The sequence below is a fragment of the Heliangelus exortis genome, chromosome Z (assembly GCF_036169615.1).
Source record: "Heliangelus exortis chromosome Z, bHelExo1.hap1, whole genome shotgun sequence".
NCBI classification, from domain to species: Eukaryota; Metazoa; Chordata; class Aves; order Apodiformes; family Trochilidae; genus Heliangelus; species Heliangelus exortis.
This window is the reverse complement of record NC_092454.1, coordinates 56,010,378-56,031,031: the sequence shown is the minus strand read 5'-3', so window position 1 is coordinate 56,031,031 and position 20,654 is coordinate 56,010,378. Positions and strand designations below refer to the sequence as shown.

Genomic DNA, 20,654 nt, shown 5'->3' with positions numbered 1-20,654 from the left:
GAGATACCTTGTTAAGATCAGTAGCCCTTTGTTTTTTAAGACAGTAGGAGGAATGATTTCCTCTGAATATAAAGTCAGTTTAAGATATTTATCCTCTACCACAATTTAATGTGGCAACCTGAATTTGAAACTAAACTTTCTGTCCTTTTTTCCTTTTGTTAAAGATTTCTCGTATGGAATATGTCCATTCCAAGAACTTGATATACAGAGATGTAAAACCTGAGAACTTCTTAATAGGACGACCTGGAAATAAAACACAGCAAATTATTCATATTATAGATTTTGGGTTGGCAAAGGAGTATGTAGATCCAGAAACTAAGAAGCACATACCATATCGAGAACACAAGAGCCTTACAGGAACAGCTAGATACATGAGTATAAATACACATTTAGGAAAAGGTAAGTTTAAGTTAAGCAGAAACAAGAGTTCAACAGCTGTCATTCGTTTGAAATAATATTGTTTTTCAAGTTGTAATTTTAGATGCAATTACAAGTTATAATTAAAGATACTGAGGCGAACAGATTGTAAAAACAGTTTTTCAAAGCTACCTTGCAAGTATTTTGATCCTTTTGAAATGCACCATGTAGTGGAATAAAAGTAGCTTTTATTTGATGCTGGTTTCTTGATTGTTTTTTTTTAATGTTTATACTGTTAATGAGACTTTTTCAGAGTAGCTATGCATTATGCTAGTGTTGTAGTTATGATGACCTAAAGAAATGACAGTTTTATATAGAGAACTAATTTATTATTGAGTTGAACATATTTAGTTGAAAAAATGTGCATGAGCACTCAAAGCAGTCTTTGCTTATTCCATTTATATAGAGGTTTACTAGTGAAAAGAAGTTTTAGACCTTTGAAATTGCATATTACAACGCATATCATTGCATTGTAATAACTAATTAGGCTACTGTTTCAACTGGTCATTGAAAATGTTGCACAATACTTAACGTGCAAAACTGCTTCATGTTAATATAGCAAATATGAATCCATTCACGTTTTTCAGATAGTAAAAAGGTATTTTATCAGTAAAATTAGACCACAGTAGCTTGTAGTTAGCAGCTGAAGCTAAAAATATGATAACATATAGAATCATGGAATGATCTAGGCTGCAAAAGACCCATAAGATCATTGAGTCCAATAATTAACCTAGCACTGCCAAGTCCATTGCTAAATCATGTCCCTAGGCACCAGCTCTACAAGTCTCTTAAATAGCTCTAGGAATGGTGACTCAACTACTTCCCTGGATAGCTTGTTCTAGGTCCAGTACCCACCTCACTCCAGCCTCCTGTCAGAGAGTTTTAGAAATTGATAAGGTGTCCCCTCAGCCTCCTCTTCTTCAGACTAAACAACCCGAGTTCCTTCTGCTTCTTCATATAAGACTTGCACTCTAGGTACTTCACCAGCTTCTTCTTTGGACATGCTCCAGCAGTGTAGTTCAATTTGGTCTATTTGTAATGGAGTCATGACAGATTTCCTTTAAAGAGTAATATGTAGGTATGCATGTTCAGCATTCATGCCTTCTTTAAAATAGAATTCAGTTACCTTGTTTATAGACATTTTTTTTTTTTTTTTACTTAATCAGGCTGAAGCTCTTCTGCCTATTTCTGCTGCAAATCTTCAAAACAGATAGGAGGGGTACTTCAACTGGTAGACTTAACTGATGGTGAAAAGATGTTTTTCTATGTTAATGTTTCAATATTTCACTGATTCCACATGACCATACATTACTTTAAAATTAGTTTTAAATTGTTTTCCACCTGTCTTAAATCTCTACATCTTCTGACTGCTTTGCTTCTTCACAAGCAAAGCTGAAGGATTTAATTTGGTTACGTGCAAACCAATTCTGTCATTCGTTTGAGACTTTGGCATGAGCTGATCTTGCTCTTTCCATGCAGATTCCTTAAACAACCTCAACTTTTTCCATTAAGTAGAGAGAAAAAAGCAAGTGTAACTGTGGCTATATTACATATTCATAGGGAAGATTAACAATATGTGTAATATGGACCCTAGATTATTAGAAGCATATGGTCAGATATCACTAAAATTGCTGTAAAGTGATCTGAGTCATTTGATAAGTTTTACTTGGGTACTGTACATCTAAATTTAAATAACTTTTTACATAATTACACAGTGCATATTTTTTAGGGTAATAAAAAAAAGTGCTATCTAATGTCTTATCTCATTTTGGAGGCAGACTTTTAAGTTGCTTTTAAAATCTCATTAGCAGTCCCACATCCTGAAGTAAGATAAAATAGGATCCTTCCCTTTTTAAAAGTAAGAGACTGGGCTCTTGTGCCTGTCTTCTCTTTTTGGAATTGCTTCTGTAGAAAGCAAAGAATTAAATTAAGTAGAAGACATCTAAGGTAGGTTTTGCTAAATATATTAAGCACTGGTGTAATTCCTTGTACTTGCATCAGAAATGACTAAATTTCAGCACTGTTGGTTGTCAAAACCCCAGAATTACTATCTGTAGTATAACCATGTCTTGTGAAAAGCAATTTTGACTCAGCTCTTTGAGCATCCTAGAATTCAGCTTCTTTGGTCTAAGCTTAGGAGGTGGGTTTACATGTAACAAAGCAGCTGTGAAACAGTTACTCAGCTTTCTTTAAGACTAAAGCTATTGTACATAAAGATGTACAAAGTGTAATTATCATGTGGTTGAACAGATAAAATGAAACAGGTGAAAAATGTCTTCCTTTTGCAGGCAAATTGATTCTTGGTAGTTTAAAGGTAATTTTTTTTGTTTTGTTATAATTCATACATACTTTCTTTTCTGATAATATAAAAAATTCTGGAAGCATCCTTGTTTCAAAAAAGCAATTTATGAACAAGGTTCACAGGCCCTTCTACTCCTTGACTATTTGTAAGTTTTGAATTTTGACTTAATAGCCTTGCTTTCCATATATAGGTTCTAAGACATAATTTTTGTTTTAAAAGTTGCTCAAGGAGGCATTAGATTTATTTTTCAGGCTTAGTTTGTGTCAACTTAAAGTGGTACAATTAATTATAAATTCAAATAAGCTTTTTTAGTCCTTAAAGAAGAGATCCTCCCATATCATCAAAGAAAATAATCCAAATTGTAAATATGGTAATTAGATGAAGAACATAGCTGAATTTTGAGGAAATGATATGTCTGATATTAACACAGGAGCATAGCAAATGACACTTTCTCCTTCAAGAGAGACTTTTCTGCTCTTTGGGTAGAATCTTGATCTCTGGTTGGAGGGGTTTATATTTGTCTAACACTTGGTTAACATGTGTGGAAGTTCTGCCATTTTTATTTGTGTATCATGGATAGTTCTCTACCCCTGAGCCTGATTCAAAGCCATGAAGAGGAGAGGATAGATACATATTGGCTCCTCTGGCCAAGTAGCTTGACAAAGCAAATGCTCTTCAGTAGTATGTCTCAGTCCACTGCTGTAAATCTTCATCTCACAGGAGATTTGAAGATACTTAAATAATTCTTAAATGTAGATGGGAAAGGTTTAGAATGCCTTTCTGAAGTCTTCATGGCAGTGTTTCTGATCTAAGCAAAAAAGGTCAACCTCATATTTCAACTCCAGCTCAAACTCAGAGCAGTGATTCTTCTTGACCTGATTTTTTTTGCAGGCATTTTTTGATGACAGAGCAATGTTCGTCCTGATCTATTAGGTCTAAAAAACACTGAACAGTGTGAATGGGACTCTCTCATAGCCTCTCCTTTTTGCAAAGTTTGTTGTTTTTTCTGTATGTTCTGTGATTCCCGTCTACAAATGAAGTATTTATTTAATTCTTGCAGTGGGATCTGTGGAACACTGAAGCTCTGTTGTCCCTTTGATTTCAGACAGAGTGGCATATGGGATACATACCATACATATAAACATATGTATATTTCCAGCACTGGAAATACTAGTATTTAGAGAAATTTTTAGGTCAGTTTAAGGGAAAACTGTAGGTAGTTTTCCTAGCAACTGAAATTTTCTGATAGCAAAATTGTCTGATAGCTAATACATGTGTTAGCTTCTTGACTGTCTCAGGTGTCAGGTGACCCTTGTAAAAAATGAGTGTATGTTCACTAAAAAGAGATTGTCAGGTTCATGATCTCTTATAATTTGATTTCAAGTATGCATTTATTGAACTCTAACTTGCTCTACATTAGTATGTATGAGTGAGAGAATGTTGTCCTTTGATCAGATGTACATTTGAGGATCCATAGTGTTCAAAACTGTCATTACAGGCGCACAGTAAATAGGAAGACTTTAAGTGTTTGCATATGTTTCTAGTCAAAACTTAAAGAAAATTACTAAGGCCCGCTCTTTTGAGGTATAAATAGAGGTTTTGAACATCACAACACCATTTATTTCAATGTTGTTTTTTTTTTTTTCCAGAAACATATATTTGATCAAAATTTCTGGTAGTTTTGTGCCATGCTGGGATTTGATAGCTTGAGTAGAAGGTATTTTGTCTATATGAAAATGACTTGGCTTTATTCACATAGCTATTTGAAGAACATACAAATATTCTACAGCTCCTACCAGCACGTAGCTGGTGGCCTTGCTTCTATAAAGTGGTTTCTTTGGGGGATAAAATTATTCCATGCTTCTTTCCCAGTCCCCTTCCATTTCCAGGAAGGGAGGGAGGGATCTAAGAGAATGTAGATTTTGTTAGGGAGCTATGGAAGACAAAAATGTGTATCTGTAAAAAGTCCTACAGTTTTCCTAATCTTCTGGAAATCTAAATTGGTAGTTGTTATCTTGATTTCCATAAATCACGGAATGACAGAATTGTCATGGTTGGAAAAGACCTTCTAAGACCACCATCTCCAACTGTCAGCCCAACCTCAAGCACCCCCTACCCATTCCCGTACCCTCCCAAACCCAACATAAAACCCTACAGCATCCCACTAGAGCATGTGCAGAAAACCAGCATACTGAGTTCATGTCTGAGTTATTTGGCAACAGAAAGTATAGTCATGTGAATTTGAAAATGTTGTAATATGACTGCCTGTAATAGTCTCTGGGGAGCAGCCAATATCCTTGGTTGTATTGGTCTTGGTTTTTTGTAGTACTTAATTATTGAAGAGGTAGAGGTTAGTTATCTTGCAATTAATGCCAGAGACTCTTGGGGATGAAACAACTCAGGTGTTTAATGCTAATTGGAAGGTTAAATGAAGTAAATTTCTTTAAGCAGTACATATCTTCAAACAAAACCACCTACCACACCCCCCTTTACGGTTACCATAGATCTACTCTGTTATTAGAGCTCTCATATGTTTTTTATTTTCAATAAGCTTTATAAGGGCCAGACATTTTTTTGGAATCTATACCAGCAAAAGAAAATATATTGTACATTGGATCAATTTTAACACATTTCTTCTAATAAAAATAACAAATATTTGGACCTAAATATACATTAGCCTAAAGCTTGGACTTTTTCCAGAAACTAAAAAAATGTTTTCTGCAGTTAGATGTTGTACTTTGTGGCAATGGCACTCCAGGAGTTCTGGCAACTTTCACTTACCACTGAGGAAGTGGTGCAGAATTGAATTATTTTCCAGAACTAGAAACACTGTAGGAAATTCTTGCTCCCACTGAATTATCAGTGTACCTCAGGGGCAGGAGTGTAGATGCCATAGATAAATACCTTTTGCTATGTAAGATAACTTTATAAGTTTGTAAGCGTATGAAACAGTGCTTCTAATCCAAAATGAGCTAAATAAATCTTTTTCCCCCTAGTTAAAGGTATAAGTGAAAACAGGACATTTTTCTATGAAGTCCGCTTTTTTCTTAACAGTATGGCTTACAATATGTGCTTATGATAATATTGGCATATAACTTGATTTTTACCAGCCAGACTCACAAACTTCAGGATTTGTGATTTTGTTCAGGACGGGATGCTGTTCTATTCCTCAAAAGATATTATTGTATTGAATCATATAATTTTTAGTAAGGCCAACACTTAATTTTTGCTAAACTTTATAAATTGACTGTTCAGGATATGTGATTGTCACTTTTCATCTACTTTGTGATTATAGTAATGCGTATGTGTGTCAAACTGTGTAATCATCTAAAAGCTAAAATTGTGTTCTGATCCAAATAAATAGTTTGTTTCTACTGTCTCAGCATTCTTCCAAACAGTAAAGCTTTCTTTGGAGGGGGATGCAGTGTTAATAATGGATTCTTACTGAAGATTCCATGTCTGTTGTTTGACCTCTATTATGGTTACTTTAAAATGTGTGTTAAAAAAATTATTTCTGGAGATAGCCTGATGAATGAGGTTCTAGTTCTTGTTCAAATCAATCTGTTTGAATTAAGATAATTTTGTCTATAGCTGGTGAACTAAATAACAGGTATTAGTTTCTTGGTAACTTAGCTATCTTCAGGTTATCTCCTTGAGAGATAGGAGGCCTTGTGCCCTAAAGTGTTATTATGTGTTTGTCATCTTATAATTGTATTACCTTTTAGTCAGCACAACATCTCATTAAATTGTAATGAACTAGGATCAGTGTGCATCAGCAGCCCTACCTCCTGCTGATGCTTGAAATCCTTTTACATTCCAGTGGTCCACTGCTATTTTTTTCCAGTTTTCAGAGACCCTTCTTCCAACAATAGCAATATAATCTTTGGGTTTCCTGTTTCCCAGGCTTAGCTTGAAGAATCCAGTCCATGAGAAAGGATATTTGAGTACTATTTTTTAATTATTCCAAACTCAAACTGATTCAACATAACAATACCATTCCCACAAAATCAAACAAAAAAATCCTTCCCCATGCCAGATTTTTCATTTTATAGAAAAGAAATCAGGTCAATTAAATTCTAAATTCTTTTAAATTTGCAACTAAAAATATAACATTATGCAATTATAAATGTAAGGAGTCAAAATGTATTTAAAAATAATAACTGTTTTTTACAACAGCATAATTTGTTTAAAGTGCTGTTAGGGATAAATATACCAGCAGTGTGCATCTGCTTTTTTTCTTGTGTTTTAGCTGTGTTCCTGATGGAGTCTATACTGCACAAGAAGCCCCCCCATATACTTAGCTTGATTTCAGTTACTTTATCCTTCCCAATTTTTTTTACATAATTAGGGATGTAACCTGTTAAATATAGTTAACATCTAGTTATATCTTACCTGTTAAATATAATGTTAAATTATACAGATTTAATGTTCTAATAATATTTGAATTTTGTTTCAGAGCAAAGTAGAAGAGATGATTTGGAAGCTTTAGGTCATATGTTTATGTATTTTCTCAGAGGAAGCCTTCCATGGCAAGGTTTAAAGGTAGTGGTTTTTAAATATCTTCCTCTCTCTTATTTTCACATCATCAGCTTTTCTTGACGATATCTTTCTTTTTGAAAGTTTGTCTGTAACCTGTATAACTTCAGAAGCTTTTTTTTTTTTTGTTTGGTTTTTTTGTTCGTTTGTTTTGTTGTGTATTTTTTGTTTTGGTTTTGGGTTTTTTTTGTTTTGTTTTTCTTCCTGTATTGCAGGCTGATACATTAAAAGAACGTTACCAGAAAATTGGAGACACAAAACGAGCAACCCCTACAGAAGTACTATGTGAAAACTTCCCAGGTAATGTCTATTGTTAATAAAGATGTTTATTGTTTTAGAAAATAAAACTGGCATTGTTAATTAAGACCTGATTTTAAATAAATAAATGCTTCAAAAATTATATATTATGTACTATGGTAACAAAAGAATTATCCCTTGATATTGGAATTATCCAGCGCTAAGCTAATGTTGTCTTCACACATAAAATTTTGCAAGCCATTTCAGCTTTAATCTGGTATCATACCCATGACATACTGCAAATAATCCTTAAAAATAAAAGGTAATAAATAAATTCCAGATAGTATATGAAGGGAGGATTAGATCCATATTAAGAATTATTATGTATGGAATGATTCCTTAGGTAATGACTCTCGGTTACATAGAAAAAATGCAAGTGAACAGTGTAATCTGTTGTTTTTTTAAAAATAAATCCTTTACTAAATTTAATTATAGAAATAGAATGTAGCCTGAAAGATAATGAATTGCCATTTTCACTCTATTGATTCTATAAAGCCTCATGTTTCCTCATATGTTCCATATTGGGGATAGTACTATAAGAAAATATACCCTATTTTAAGGTTATCTCATAAAAGAAGTGAGAATTCTAATATGATGTATTTGCTAGACACCAAAGACTGAGCAGATGAAGATTGGTTTAGTCAAAATTACAAGGGAAGGAAGTTCTCCTGTACTTACAAGCAGATACAAAGATGAAAGGAGTTAAGTTTGTTAGATCCACAGCAGAACAAATTAATGGATGTAATCCAAACCAGTGAAATTTAGACTTGAACTCCTGTGTTTCAAATACAAGGAAGAGCATGAACGGTTATTGCCATTAGCAGGGAAACTGAAGCTTCCTTCGCTGGAGTTGTATGATTTGTTATGGGATAGATAGTGTGCTAGGTGGCTTTTTAAAGTTCTTCCCAACAGTGTACTCAAAATCAGTCCATTATCAAATTTCTTCTCTGTATTAAAAAAAACCCAAAACAAACAGAAGCTACAACAATAAAAACAAGTGAAAAAAAAAAATCAAGTGAAAATTACTTATGTTACATAATAACTTAGGCCAAATGTCTGAATGTAAGTTTGGTGAATTGACAGAAGTTTAAATGTAGGGAATAAAGCCTGTTCGGGAATGTCAATCTTTTGCATCCAGTAATTCATGCACATCTTGAATGCTGATTTTTATGTAGTTGCTGCAGTCCTTTATATATCTAATTGAGGTGTAGGTGATACAGATCCTAGAAATAATTATTCATGAGTAGCTCTATATATATCCACAGTACTATTTCTGGATATACACCAAATTAATTAAGTGTATGTTTGTTGAAAGAATTGGATCTAAAAGCGGAAAAGGGAAAAAATATTTTACCTTGGAGGATAAAAGATAAAATTCTTTCATAATACATATGCACATTTACATAATAAATACATTACTGTATATGGAAATTTTTGCACATCAAGAATCTGAGGATTTCCTCTTTTCCTGTCCTGGTTGTCACTTAGGATCTACAATAGAATGAGGAGTTAATCCATGGTAATTTCAGTTCTTTTCAGTTGGAGTGCAGACTAAAGTAGCTGGTTGATGTTCCGTAAGTCAAGAGAACTCTGTACTACCAGTGAAAAATACTTTGTTCTTGTTCACATGTGAAACACTTTATCCCCTGTTCTGTTGCATTGTAGAAAATATGAGCAAGGATTTTAATTTCAGGCCTCAGATGCATGAATGGTGGTATTTCTTTTTTGGAGTCATCCAGTTGTAACAGATTAAGCTGCATTAAATAGCTGAGTTCCAGCCTTCCTACTTCTGAAGTCTTGAATGATTTGGATTCTGGTTTATATTGGGAAAGTGCAGTTAGAGAACAACATGTGAATATTTCTCTTTGCTTATTTCAAGCACTGATCCACTTGGCCAGTTGTAGTGAAGTCTTGGTTGTCAACTGAACTGAAGTGGCAATAAATTCCTTCTATCTACTGTGCCATCTGCTTGCCTAAAACATGGAGTTTGATACTCTGGTTTTGTCAGAACTGAATAATTTGGGATGCATCAGCACCATTGTCCTCTGGTGCATTCTTGAGAGCACAAATGTGATTCTGCCTTGCAACTTTTGTTTATCAGGCTGGTCTCAAACCTTCATTTCTCCCTGCTTCTACCCCACTATCTCTAAAGGAGTTTAACTTGGCATAGCTCAATCTTAACATTGACTCTGCACTTCTCAGTCATCCTCTGTCAGAAAATAGGCTTCTTTCTTACAGAACCTTTTTTAGCAGAAAAGGTCAGATTTTTCAGTAAAAGGTCAGATTTTTCAGTCTTAGTGTTACATGTGAATTAGAGACAGTGTGTAGTGATACTGTTGTGCTTCTTAATAGGATCAGTGAGTTTTGGTGGCATCTACCTATTCATCCTCTGACTTGCTGGTCATATGCATTCTCTTGAACCGTGGGACCATGTGAGTAGTCTTTTGGCTTGTGGTCCTTTTGGCTTGCTTTTCGAGGAACCACTTGCCATAAGATGGTTTCCCAATCTTTCATGAACTACAAAGGTTCCTAAACAAATAGATTTTAAGAGCTATGTCTGCCCGGACTGTGTGTCCCTGGCTAGGTGTTTCATGAGTCCTATTGTTAGTCACTCCTGTGACTAACACTCCTTGTATCAGACTGTGAGAAGTTGTCTCAGTACTCTATTCCAAACTACTGCAGTGTGATCTTCCCCCCTCTTTTTTTTTCTTTCTGTAACAGGAAGGTATGGATGGATGGAGTCTGAATGAACCAAGTTTCAGTATGGTTAGGTTTTTAGTCTCTTGAAAACTTGTTAACATTTCTCTTCTCACCATCTGTTGTTTACTCAGACTGTATTTCTACATGCTTCTCATTTCACTTTCCTGAAAGTGTTACTGCAAATGTAGCCACATATCTGAGCAGTTTGTCAATGGCATTTGAAGCCTGGGCTTCAGATGTTCATGGGTACTCTCATTCAGCCCTTGGATTCTTTGTAGACTTCTGTTCATAAGGATGCTTGTTCCTTAAAACTGTTGTCTCAGAAACCTTTCACAGCTAAAACCCATTATCAAGAATGGGTCTTCTGTGTGCTCTAATCACCTGCCAAAATGTTTGTGCTGGAGCTCTTGTCCTGACTAGAAGATTCTGGCTGCTAGTGCACAGTCTGTACTTCATACCCCTTAATGACTAGGAAAGCTCTTTCCTTTTATCTTTACAGGTCCAGGCCCTTTCAGAAATCTCCCTGGTCTCCACTAGTGGGAGAATCTTATAATTTCCATGTAACATCTACCTAAATGAATCTCCATTTGTATGCTGACATGGTATTTAAACAGCGATATTAAATTGACACTGCTCAGAAGTCATTCTACAAGAGCTCAGGTAACCTTAGTACTTCTCTGCAGTGTTTGTATTCAGGATATTTTCCACTTCTTCTCAAGACCTTCATATAGCATGATGTCTGAAGCATTCAGCACTGTTGCATAGTCCTATTGCAGTTACAGGTCAACAAAGCCTATACTGAATGTTTTTTGTCAGGACAATTAGAGTTGCACAGTCCAGAATTTATATGTTGATCCTCTCTTAAAGGAAGGCTGCATTCCAGTAACAGATGTTCTTTGAGACATAGTCCACCCTGTACTTTCATATACCCACTTTTTTACCTTTCCATAGGCTTGTCTTTGAACAATTAATTGGCCAAAATACTGAAAATTAGAGGCATTTCTCCCCACTCTTTTGACACACTGTCCGCCATGATTGGACGATTCAATGCAAGATCTCAACAGGTAATGTAAAGGGAAAATGGTGTGAGGGTCACTTAGGATATCTTTTGAATAGGGCTGTGTATCTTGATTAGGGCTGTATACTATTAAGGAACTTCTGGTAATTCACCAAATTTGTAGTGAAGAACTGTTCAAATTTTATGGTGAGAAGTAGAGGTTGCTTTTAAATGTAATAACTATGTGTTAGGGGTGCCATTAGAAGAGATGTGACAGTCATGTACCTATCTTTTTTATTTAGAGGAAATGGCTACATACCTACGTTATGTAAGAAGACTAGATTTTTTTGAAAAGCCGGATTATGACTACTTAAGAAAGCTCTTCACAGACTTACTTGATCGGAAAGGCTATATATTTGATTATGAATATGATTGGATTGGGAAACAGCTGGTGAGTACAATTAAGCTATTAGTAACGTACTGGTTTTTTGTGTGTTAAGTTTTGAACCAGTATTAGTCTTGAGTTTCAGAATACATAGAATCATAGAATGACTTGGGTTGGAAGGGACTTCAAAGGTCATCTTTTTCTAACCCTCCTGCCATGGTCAAGGACACCCACCACTAGACCAGGTTGCTCAAGGCCCCATCCAGCCTGACCTTGAACACTTCCAGGGTGAGAGCAGACACAACATCTTATCCTCTTGCTACATGACCATGCTGAAGTCCCTACCCTAGCTTTCTTCTAGGCCCTCTTCAGATATTGGAAACCTGCTATAAGGTCACCTTAGAGCCTCGTCTCCTCCTGGCTGAACAGCCCCAATGTCCTAAGTACTCTTCATAGAGGAGGTGCTCCAACCCTCTAATTTTTGTGGCTCAAGGAGCTCTATCCTTCTTATGTTGGGGACTCCAGAACTGGACACATTACTCCAAGTGTGGTCTCTCAAGAGCAGAGTAGAGAGGGACAATCACCTCCCTCAACCAGCTGTCTATGCTTCTTTTGATACAGCCTGGGACCCGGTTGGCTTTCTGGGGTACAAGCATACATTAATGGCTCATATTAAGCTTCTGGTCCAGCCCCAAGTCTTTCTTCTCAGGACTGCCCTGAATCTCTTCTCCTCCCAAGCTGTATTTGTGCTTTGGATTGTCTCAACCCAGGTGCAGAACCTTGCACTTGGCCTGGTTGAACTTCATGCATGTGCATCTCCTGGCTGCTCTTACAGTTGTGAACAGCTGTTACTACAAAGCTGTTTTCAGATGTCTAACACATTGACTGAAAAAACAGTGTTATCTTTTGCCTTGAGATGTTTCATGTTGAGTCTGAACTCTTCACACGTATTCTCAAAGTAAATCTCTTTTCAATACAAAATAAGGTAGTAGGAATTCAGACTGCATTTTGAGTTCAAGCTGTTAGAAAATCCACAGTTGATTATCATTATTGCATGTATTTTTTTTTCTTTGAGGACTGTCTTCTTCCCATTTTTTTTAACATGCGGATCAATCACTTCATCTGCATCCAAGTTATATTTCAGATATTTATCAGATCATTATGAGAAACTGTCTATGCTTTATATGCATTGTTGTAATGAGATATGATGTGGAGTATCAGTTTCCATCACAGTGCTGCTACAGTTCCAGAAAATAGTGGGGTTTTATTCTTTAAAGAAAGGGGAAAAGATTAGTTTTTCAGCACCTCAGATCTTCCTTGCTCCTTTTTTTTAGTAAGTGGGGAGGGTATTATGTGTTTGTGAAACAATTATTATGTGTTTATGTGGAATAATTATGTGTTTATGTGGAACCATTTTGGATTATACCTGACCTGAATTTCCATGTCTGATTTTGAAAGAATTATAGTATTTTGTTAAATTTTTTTTCAGTGTTTAGCATTAAAAATTACTTCAGGCCTTTCTTCAGGCTTTCCTCAGAAAGACGTACCTGCTAATCGCAGGAAATTTCAGCCTAAAGACTTTCAGAAAATTACTGACTGATAATATTCAGAATTGCTACTTCATGAAATTGTGTAAGTCTTGATTTGCCTTTTTTTTCTTTTTGGTGCTAGTAAATATCTAGTGAGGTTTTTGCTTTAATTATCAAATTATCAGTTGTAGGAGGCTGTCAGGTTTAAAGATTAGTTTGCATCACAAGTGAGGAAATTTTGGTAAGACTTAGAAAATTTATTTTTTTTACCAGTTGCTACGTATTATTTATATTTGTAGCCTGCTCCAGTGGGTTCAATACATTCAGATCCTGCACTGTCTTCAAACAGAGAAGCATATCAGCACAGAGATAAAGTGCAACAATCCAAAAATCAGGTAAGCTGCTCATGTGACATAGAATCATAGAATCATAGAATAGGCTGGGTTGGAAGGGACCTCAGAGATCATCGAGTCCAACCCTTGAACAACTACCACCACAGTCACTAGACTATGGCACTGAGTGCCATATCGAGTCACTTTTTAAATGTCTCCAGGGACGAAGAGTCCACCACCTCCCCAGGCAGCCCGTTCCAATGTCTGATCACCCTTTCCGTGAAAAAATTCTTTCTAATATCCAATCTGAACTTCCCCCGGCACAATTTAAGACCATGCCCTCTTGTCTTATTGAGAGTTGCCTGGGAAAAGAGACCAACCCCTGCCTGGGTCCATCCTCCTTTCAGGTAGTTGTAGAGAGCAATGAGGTCTCCCCTGAGCCTCCTCTTCTTCAGGCTGAACAGCCCCAGCTCCCTCAGCCTCTCCTCATAGGATCTGTGTTCGAGTCCCTTCACCAGCTTGGTTGCCCTCCTTTGGACCTGTTCGAGGACCTCAATATCCTTCTTGAACTGAGGGGCCCAGAACTGAACACAGTACTCAAGGCCTTACCTTACTGTGGCCTTAGTGTACAGGGGCAGAATCACCTCCTTGGACCTGCTGGTGACGCTGTTTCTGATACATGCCAGGATGCCATTGGCCTTCTTGGCCACCTGGGCACACTGCTGGCTCATGTTCAGCTTCCTGTCAATCCAGACTCCCAGGTCCCTTTCTGCCTGGCTGCTCTCCAACCACTCTGTCCCCAGTCTGTAGCGCTGCATGGGGTTGTTGTGGCCAAAGTGCAGGACCTGGCACTTGGGCTTGTTGAAGCTCATCCCATTGGAGTCAGCCCATCTCTCCAGTCTGTCCAGGTCCCTCTGCAGAATCCTCCTGCCTTCCAGCTGATCAACACTTCTCCCCAGCTTGGTGTCATCAGCAAACTTGCTGATGATGGACTCAATCCCCTCATCCAAGTCATCAATGAAGATATTGAACAGGACTGGGCCCAGTACTGATCCCTGGGGGACACCGCTGGTGACCGGCCACCAACTGGAAGCAGCCCCATTCAGCACCACTCTCTGGGCCCGGCCCTCCAGCCAATTCTTAACCCAGTGCAGAGTACGCTTGTCCAAGCTGTGGGCAGCCAGCTTTCTCAGGAGGATGCTGTGGGAGACGGTGTCGAAGGCCTTGCTGAAGTCCAGATAGACCACATCCACAGCCTTCCCCTCATCCACCAGGCGGGTCACCTGATCATAAAAGGAGATCAGGTTGGTCAGACAGGACCTGCCCTTCCTAAACCTGTGCTGGCTGGGTCTGATCCCCTGTCCATCCTGCAGGTGCTGTGTGATTGCCCCCAGGATGATCTATTCCATAACCCTGCCAGGCACTGAGGTCAGGCTGACGGGCCTGTAGTTTCCCAGGTCTTCCTTCCGGCCCTTCTTGTGGATTGGCGTGACATTTGCCAACTTCCAGTCATCTGGGATGTCCCCAGTGAGCCAGGACTTCTGGTAGATGATAGAGAGAGGCTTGGCGAGCTCTTCTGCCACCTCTCTCATCACTCTTGGATGGAGTTCATCTGGTCCCATAGACTTGTGGGGATCCAAGCAGCCCAGTAGATCACTGACAGTTTCCTTCTGGATTGCAGGGGGGGTGTTTAGATTCTTGTCTCCTATAGGCTCCAGAAGCCATCTGTCCTCAGGATAGCCCGTTTTACTGTTAAAAACTGAGGCAAAGAAGGTGTTAAATACCTCAGCCTTTTCTTCATCTTTGACAATTACATTCCCGTCCGTGTCCATTAAAGAATGAATGTTTTCCTTGCCCCTCCTTTTGCCACTGATGTATCTGTAGAAGGACTTCTTGTTATCCTTCACAGAGGTGGCGAGATTTAGTTCAAGTTGTGCCTTTGTGTCTCTAATTTTTTTCCTACATAACTTAACTGTATTCCTGAATTCCTCTTGAGTAAATAACCCTTTTTTCCATAACCGGTAGGCCCTCTTCTTAATCCTAATTTCCTTCAAAGTCTCTCTGTTGAGCCAGAGTGGTCATCTTCACCGCTGGCTCGCCTTTCGGCACACCGGGACAGCCTGCTCCTGAGCTTTCAAAACTTGCTCTTTGAAGAATGTCCATCCCTCCTTGACCCCTTTGTTTTCAAGGGCTGTTTCCCAGGGTATGCTCTGGACTAGTCTTCTGAACAGGCCAAAATCTGCCCTCTGGAAGTCTAATGTAGAGGTTTTATTGACAACCCTCCTTGTATCCCTGATTATTGAGAACTCTATTTCGTGATCACTAAGTCCCAGACGCCCACCGACCACCACATCCCTCACCAGCCCCTCTGTTTGTAAAGAGTAGGTCAAGTGGGGCTCCATCCCTGGTAGGCTCATTTACCAGCTGCATCAGGAAATTATCCTCAATACACTCTAGGAATCTCCTAGACTGCCTCCTCTCTGCTGTGTGGAATTCCCAGCAGATGTCCGGCAGGTTAAAGTCACCCACGAGAATAAGGGACGACGATTTTGAAACATGTGCCAGCTGCTTGTAGAAGAGTTCATCACCCTCATCCTCCTGGTTGGGTGGTCTGTAACAGACTCCCATCACAGTATCAGCCTTGTTGGCCTTCCCCCTGATTCTGACCCACAGGCACTCCACCTTATTATCACCTACTTCAATTTCTATGGAGTCAAGAGACTCTCTAACATACAGGGCTACCCCTCCACCTCTCCTACCCTGTCTGTCCTTTCTGAAGAGCCTGTAGCCACCCATGGCAGCACTCCAGTCATGGGAGTCATCCCACCACGTTTCCGTGACAGCGACTACATCATATCTTTCCTGCTGCACAGTGGCTTCCAGCTCCTCCTGTTTGTTGCCCATGCTGCGAGCATTGGTGTACATGCACTTCAGTTGGGCTGCTGGTTTGTCCCTTAACTTGCGCTGTCCACCCTTGGGCTCCTTTCCGGAGAACCTTGTTTCAACCCCTTCCCCTTCAAACCTAGTTTAAAGCCCTCCTTATTAGACCCACCAGCTTGTGGGCTAGAGTCCTTTTTCCCCTGTTAGATAGTTGCAGTCCACCTGGTATGCTGAAATTCATCCCATAGTCAAAAAACCCAAAGTTCTTCCGGTGGCACCAATCCCTTAGCCACCTATTGATGAGATATGTTTTCCTGCTCCTCTCCTCATTCATCTGCTCTACTGCAGGAACTGAGGTGAACACCACGTGTGCTCTTGATCCACCAACTAATCGACCCAGGGCCTTGAAGTCCTTTTTAATCGCCCTGGTACTTCTTCCATTGATGTCATCACTGCCAGCCTGGACTACCAGCAGTGGCTAATAATCTGAGGGTCAAATTAGTTGAGGGAGTCTCTTAGTAATATCCCTCACCCGGGAGCCGGGAAGGCAGCAGACCTCTCTGTGGGATGGGTCAGGTCGACATATAGGGCCCTCAGTTCCCCTCAGAAGGGAGTCACCAACTACGACTACCCTTCTTCTTTTCTTTGTGGGTGAAGTTTTAATCTGAGTGCTAGACAGGGGGCGAACGGGAGACCTTCTGGACAGATCGTCCTCTTGTCCGTCCTCTTGTCTGTCCTCCTCTTGATTCTCTGGGTCTAGGGCCTCATATCTGTTCTCTATGGGCACCTGGGGGGATGGTGGGGGTTGGGGGAGAATTCTTTTGCCTTTCCGGTGGGGGACCTGTTTCCATTCTCCCCTGTCCACCTGGTCTGCATCGGCTGCCTGATAGGAGGAGGGGCAGGGCTTCACCGTCTCCTGTTGCATTTCTATTGCAGTCGAAAGGGTGTGACTCCACCAGTCAATTTCCCTTTCGCTGTCCCTAATACTTCTCAGTCTCTCCACCTCCTCCTTAAGCTCTGCCACCATGCTCAGCAAGTCATTGATCTGCTCGCATCTCACACAGAGCTTATTTTCACTGTCCGCCGGTGCTAAGATGAGGCTTAAACATTCTGCACAGCCAGAGACTTGAACAGCTACATTATGACCTTTACTTTGTTTTTGTCTAACTCTAAAACAAAATTGACTCTAGGATTTTTTTTTTATTTAAATTGATCCTTGTTAATGTATATCTACACTGGTCTTAAAGATCTTAAAATGTCCTAAGTTTTTTTAATTTTATAGCCATAATAATGACCAATGTCAATCATAAGAATTTAGAGCTGTGTCCATTTACCTGAGCTAAGTTAGAGGGTTGTGTTAGTGGACTTAATTTCTTACTAAGAATCTTGTGGGTTTAGCTACTGTACTTCTTCATGAAAATGTATGTGTAGGCATATATAAATATGCAGATAATGTTGATGTACAAACTGTATAGTAGTTCCATATGCAGTGCTTCGGTGTTTTGAAAAAATATAGTTACTGGAGAAATTGTTTATCTTTGGTATTTTTGTTTCTTTTGCATTTATTGTTACGCGTTTAAAGTTACAGTCAACAGATCATAGGGATGCTTGGGATTCACAGCAGGCCAATATGCATCATCTGAGGGCTCATCTAGCAGCTGATAGACATGGTGGCTCAGTACAGGTATTTTCTACTTTTCATGACTTACTAATTTTGAATTATGTAATAACAATTTTCTGTAGTGCAGGTAAGGATTCCTGTTTTCATATTAAGCTTCCTCTCCAGTAATGCTCAGATTATTCCTAATATTCCCTGCTTCACAATGGCCAAACTTAAGTTAAAACAGATGCAGAAAACTGGTTATCTCTTTGTATTTCAACTTTCTAATACAAGTTTCTTAGTGAAAACCTAAAGCAATGACGCTATTTCATTGAGGGAGTATATACTCAGATTAGTGCAAGCAACTGAAGTTTAGACTTCTGATGTATTATCTAGTTGTAAACCACCATTGACTGGATAAATTGTTGTTCCAGTCTTTTTTTTTTTTTTTGTTCCCTATGCAAACTTCAAATGAAAGTGTTAAGTAGTGGTTTCAGCTTAAACTTTACTACTTCTATTCAAACAATAGTTCAGTAGAAAAATGTTTCCCAGGAAGTACTTCATGATTATCAGTGGAAAAATGAGCAGAAACCAACATTTTTTCTCTTCTTAGTGGTTTATTTCCTCTTCATAGGTTTTTGGTGCCTTTTCTTTAAATTTGTTTAGGGATGAGATATGTGGGATAATGCTTGAAGAAATCTAAATTAATTTAGAAGGAATCAAAATGCCATCTGCAAAGGCTAAAGGGGCTTTGTGCTTTCAGTCGGAAATGAAAATAATTTTGTTCTCTGAAGTCTTGTCTGACAAAAAAATACTTTGGCTGTCTGCTGTATTTTTAATTTTGAAATCTAAATGAAATACTTCACTGCTGAAGTTTTGGTTTGGAAAAAATTGTTGATGTCTGAAGAAGGAATGAGAAGTCCACAGTAAAGAAAACAGAGCTGCAGTCTCACCAGTGTTGTAATTCCATATCTTTTCTAAACCCTTTGCATCTCAATTAAAAATTAGTATCTGCTAAATTTTGCTGCTTATAACCTATTGGCGTTTGTTATGTAAGAAAAGCAAGTAGATTATAATTATCACTGTATATTCAAGAAACATTTAAAAATTGTTCTATGCTTCCCATTGACAAATATTTTAAGAAGTTTACCTGTACATTCAACTTGAATTGCTGTTTAGTTCTGTCAAAAGCATCAGTTTTAAAGGTAGTAATTATCTTTTGAGAACAGTATATTAATGTGGAATCAGAGTTGCATTTGAAATCGTATCTTCCAAAATTACTACATGATTCTTATATCTTATAGGTTAGAAAAATACAAATTCGTGTTGTTAAATTCCAGTTACTGCAACTTCCAAGTTATGTATCTTACCACTCTTTTGATAACCGTAGCACATAACAAACCTTTTGCAGTTCCTCAGGTAAAGTGTAATCCTTGTCTTTCCAAATTTTTACAATTCTTTGTTGTGATTACAAGCATGAATGTTGGCAAAAATTGTTCTGAGGAGCTTTCTGAACATGGCAGATAAAATATTGGTTTACATACTAACACAAAACAAAGCATAGGGTTAGCAGGAAGATTTATGATTACTGCTTGGAGAACTGGTGTTTGTGCTTAACTTTGTTATTTTACCTGGCTGTTACAGGTATGCAAAGCTTCTAAAGTACCATATGTCTAAGAAACTAAGCTGTTCCACAGTTATTATGTCTCACCATAGGAGTGGGTCTAATACTTTAAATTTGTTTAGCTTATGGTATATTGACTAGGGAAAAACAGCCAATACACCACTTGTGCTTTTCACCTAAGTTGAGAAGCTCCATCTGTACTCAGTGAGTACAACAGAAAGCACAAATAGGCACTCAATAGGCAAGGCTTCTAGCTCAGGGTTTAAATAGCACAAGGCTATTAGCTCTGGTTATAAATAGATGAGAAGTAATTTCTACAGTAAGAGCAGGGCTTGGAAGGGTGAGGGGTATAGTAACATAATGATGGTGACTTTCCTTGTCTCTGCCTTAATCTCTGGCCTTCAGGAATCATCTGGTTGCTGTTGAATCTTGAACTGTGAATTACCATTGGTCTACTTACTGTAGGTGGTTATATTTTGCAGATGTTTTCTTATATATATTTGACCATGAGGATATTTTTGTGCAGTGCCACTTGGCCAGGTGTTTGTTGCTACTTTGGAGCTAGTTAGACCTCTTGATACTTTTTAATGGTCAGTTAGCACTACCAGCTGTCCTGACCAGGTACCACCTGTGTGTCTCCATTACCCATCTTCCTGGATGGTTCTGTGAGGTCAACAAGGGAGAGGCCTCTGGAGTAGCTACATCTGCCATGCAGGAAAGCTGACAGGAACTAGGAGAGAGAATATTGGGTTCTGTTTGGTTTAACATGAAAACAAATATTCCCAGAGAACCACAGCTGTCTTGGTGGCTCAAGAATTTACAAAGGAATTTGAGATGATGAAATGAGTGGAAATAAAGATGTATCTAATTTTAAGTTTTTTTTTAAATGGCATGAAGTGTTTTCATGCTCTCAGAGTGAAAACCAGCCACCACTCTCTCTTAGGTCTAGAGAATTTCTTAGTTCTCCTTTCTTCTGTGAGTACTCTTCTGAGATACAACTGAATTGTGCCACACAAGGGATACTAAAGAGTTTAAAAGCACTGAAGAAATGAAGA

The 20,654-nt window shown here is 38.3% G+C and overlaps 1 protein-coding gene across 8 annotated transcripts in view; it reads left to right on the top strand.

Annotated features, from left to right (window-relative positions):
• The window catches only part of CSNK1G3 (casein kinase 1 gamma 3), a 69,978-nt gene that overhangs the window by 40,168 nt on the left and 9,156 nt on the right, over positions 1-20,654 (top strand). For 4 of the 8 annotated variants that reach the window (XM_071732044.1, XM_071732047.1, XM_071732045.1 and 1 more), the window contains 6 exons: positions 165-399; positions 7,176-7,261; positions 7,471-7,555; positions 11,552-11,700; positions 13,463-13,558; positions 17,958-18,059. In XM_071732044.1, the coding sequence (XP_071588145.1) occupies positions 165-399; positions 7,176-7,261; positions 7,471-7,555; positions 11,552-11,700; positions 13,463-13,558; positions 17,958-18,059 (753 nt within the window). The remainder of the gene's footprint in view (positions 1-164; positions 400-7,175; positions 7,262-7,470; positions 7,556-11,551; positions 11,701-13,462; positions 13,559-17,957; positions 18,060-20,654) is intronic. The other 4 variants (XM_071732046.1, XM_071732048.1, XM_071732049.1 and 1 more) reach the window with 2 other exon arrangements.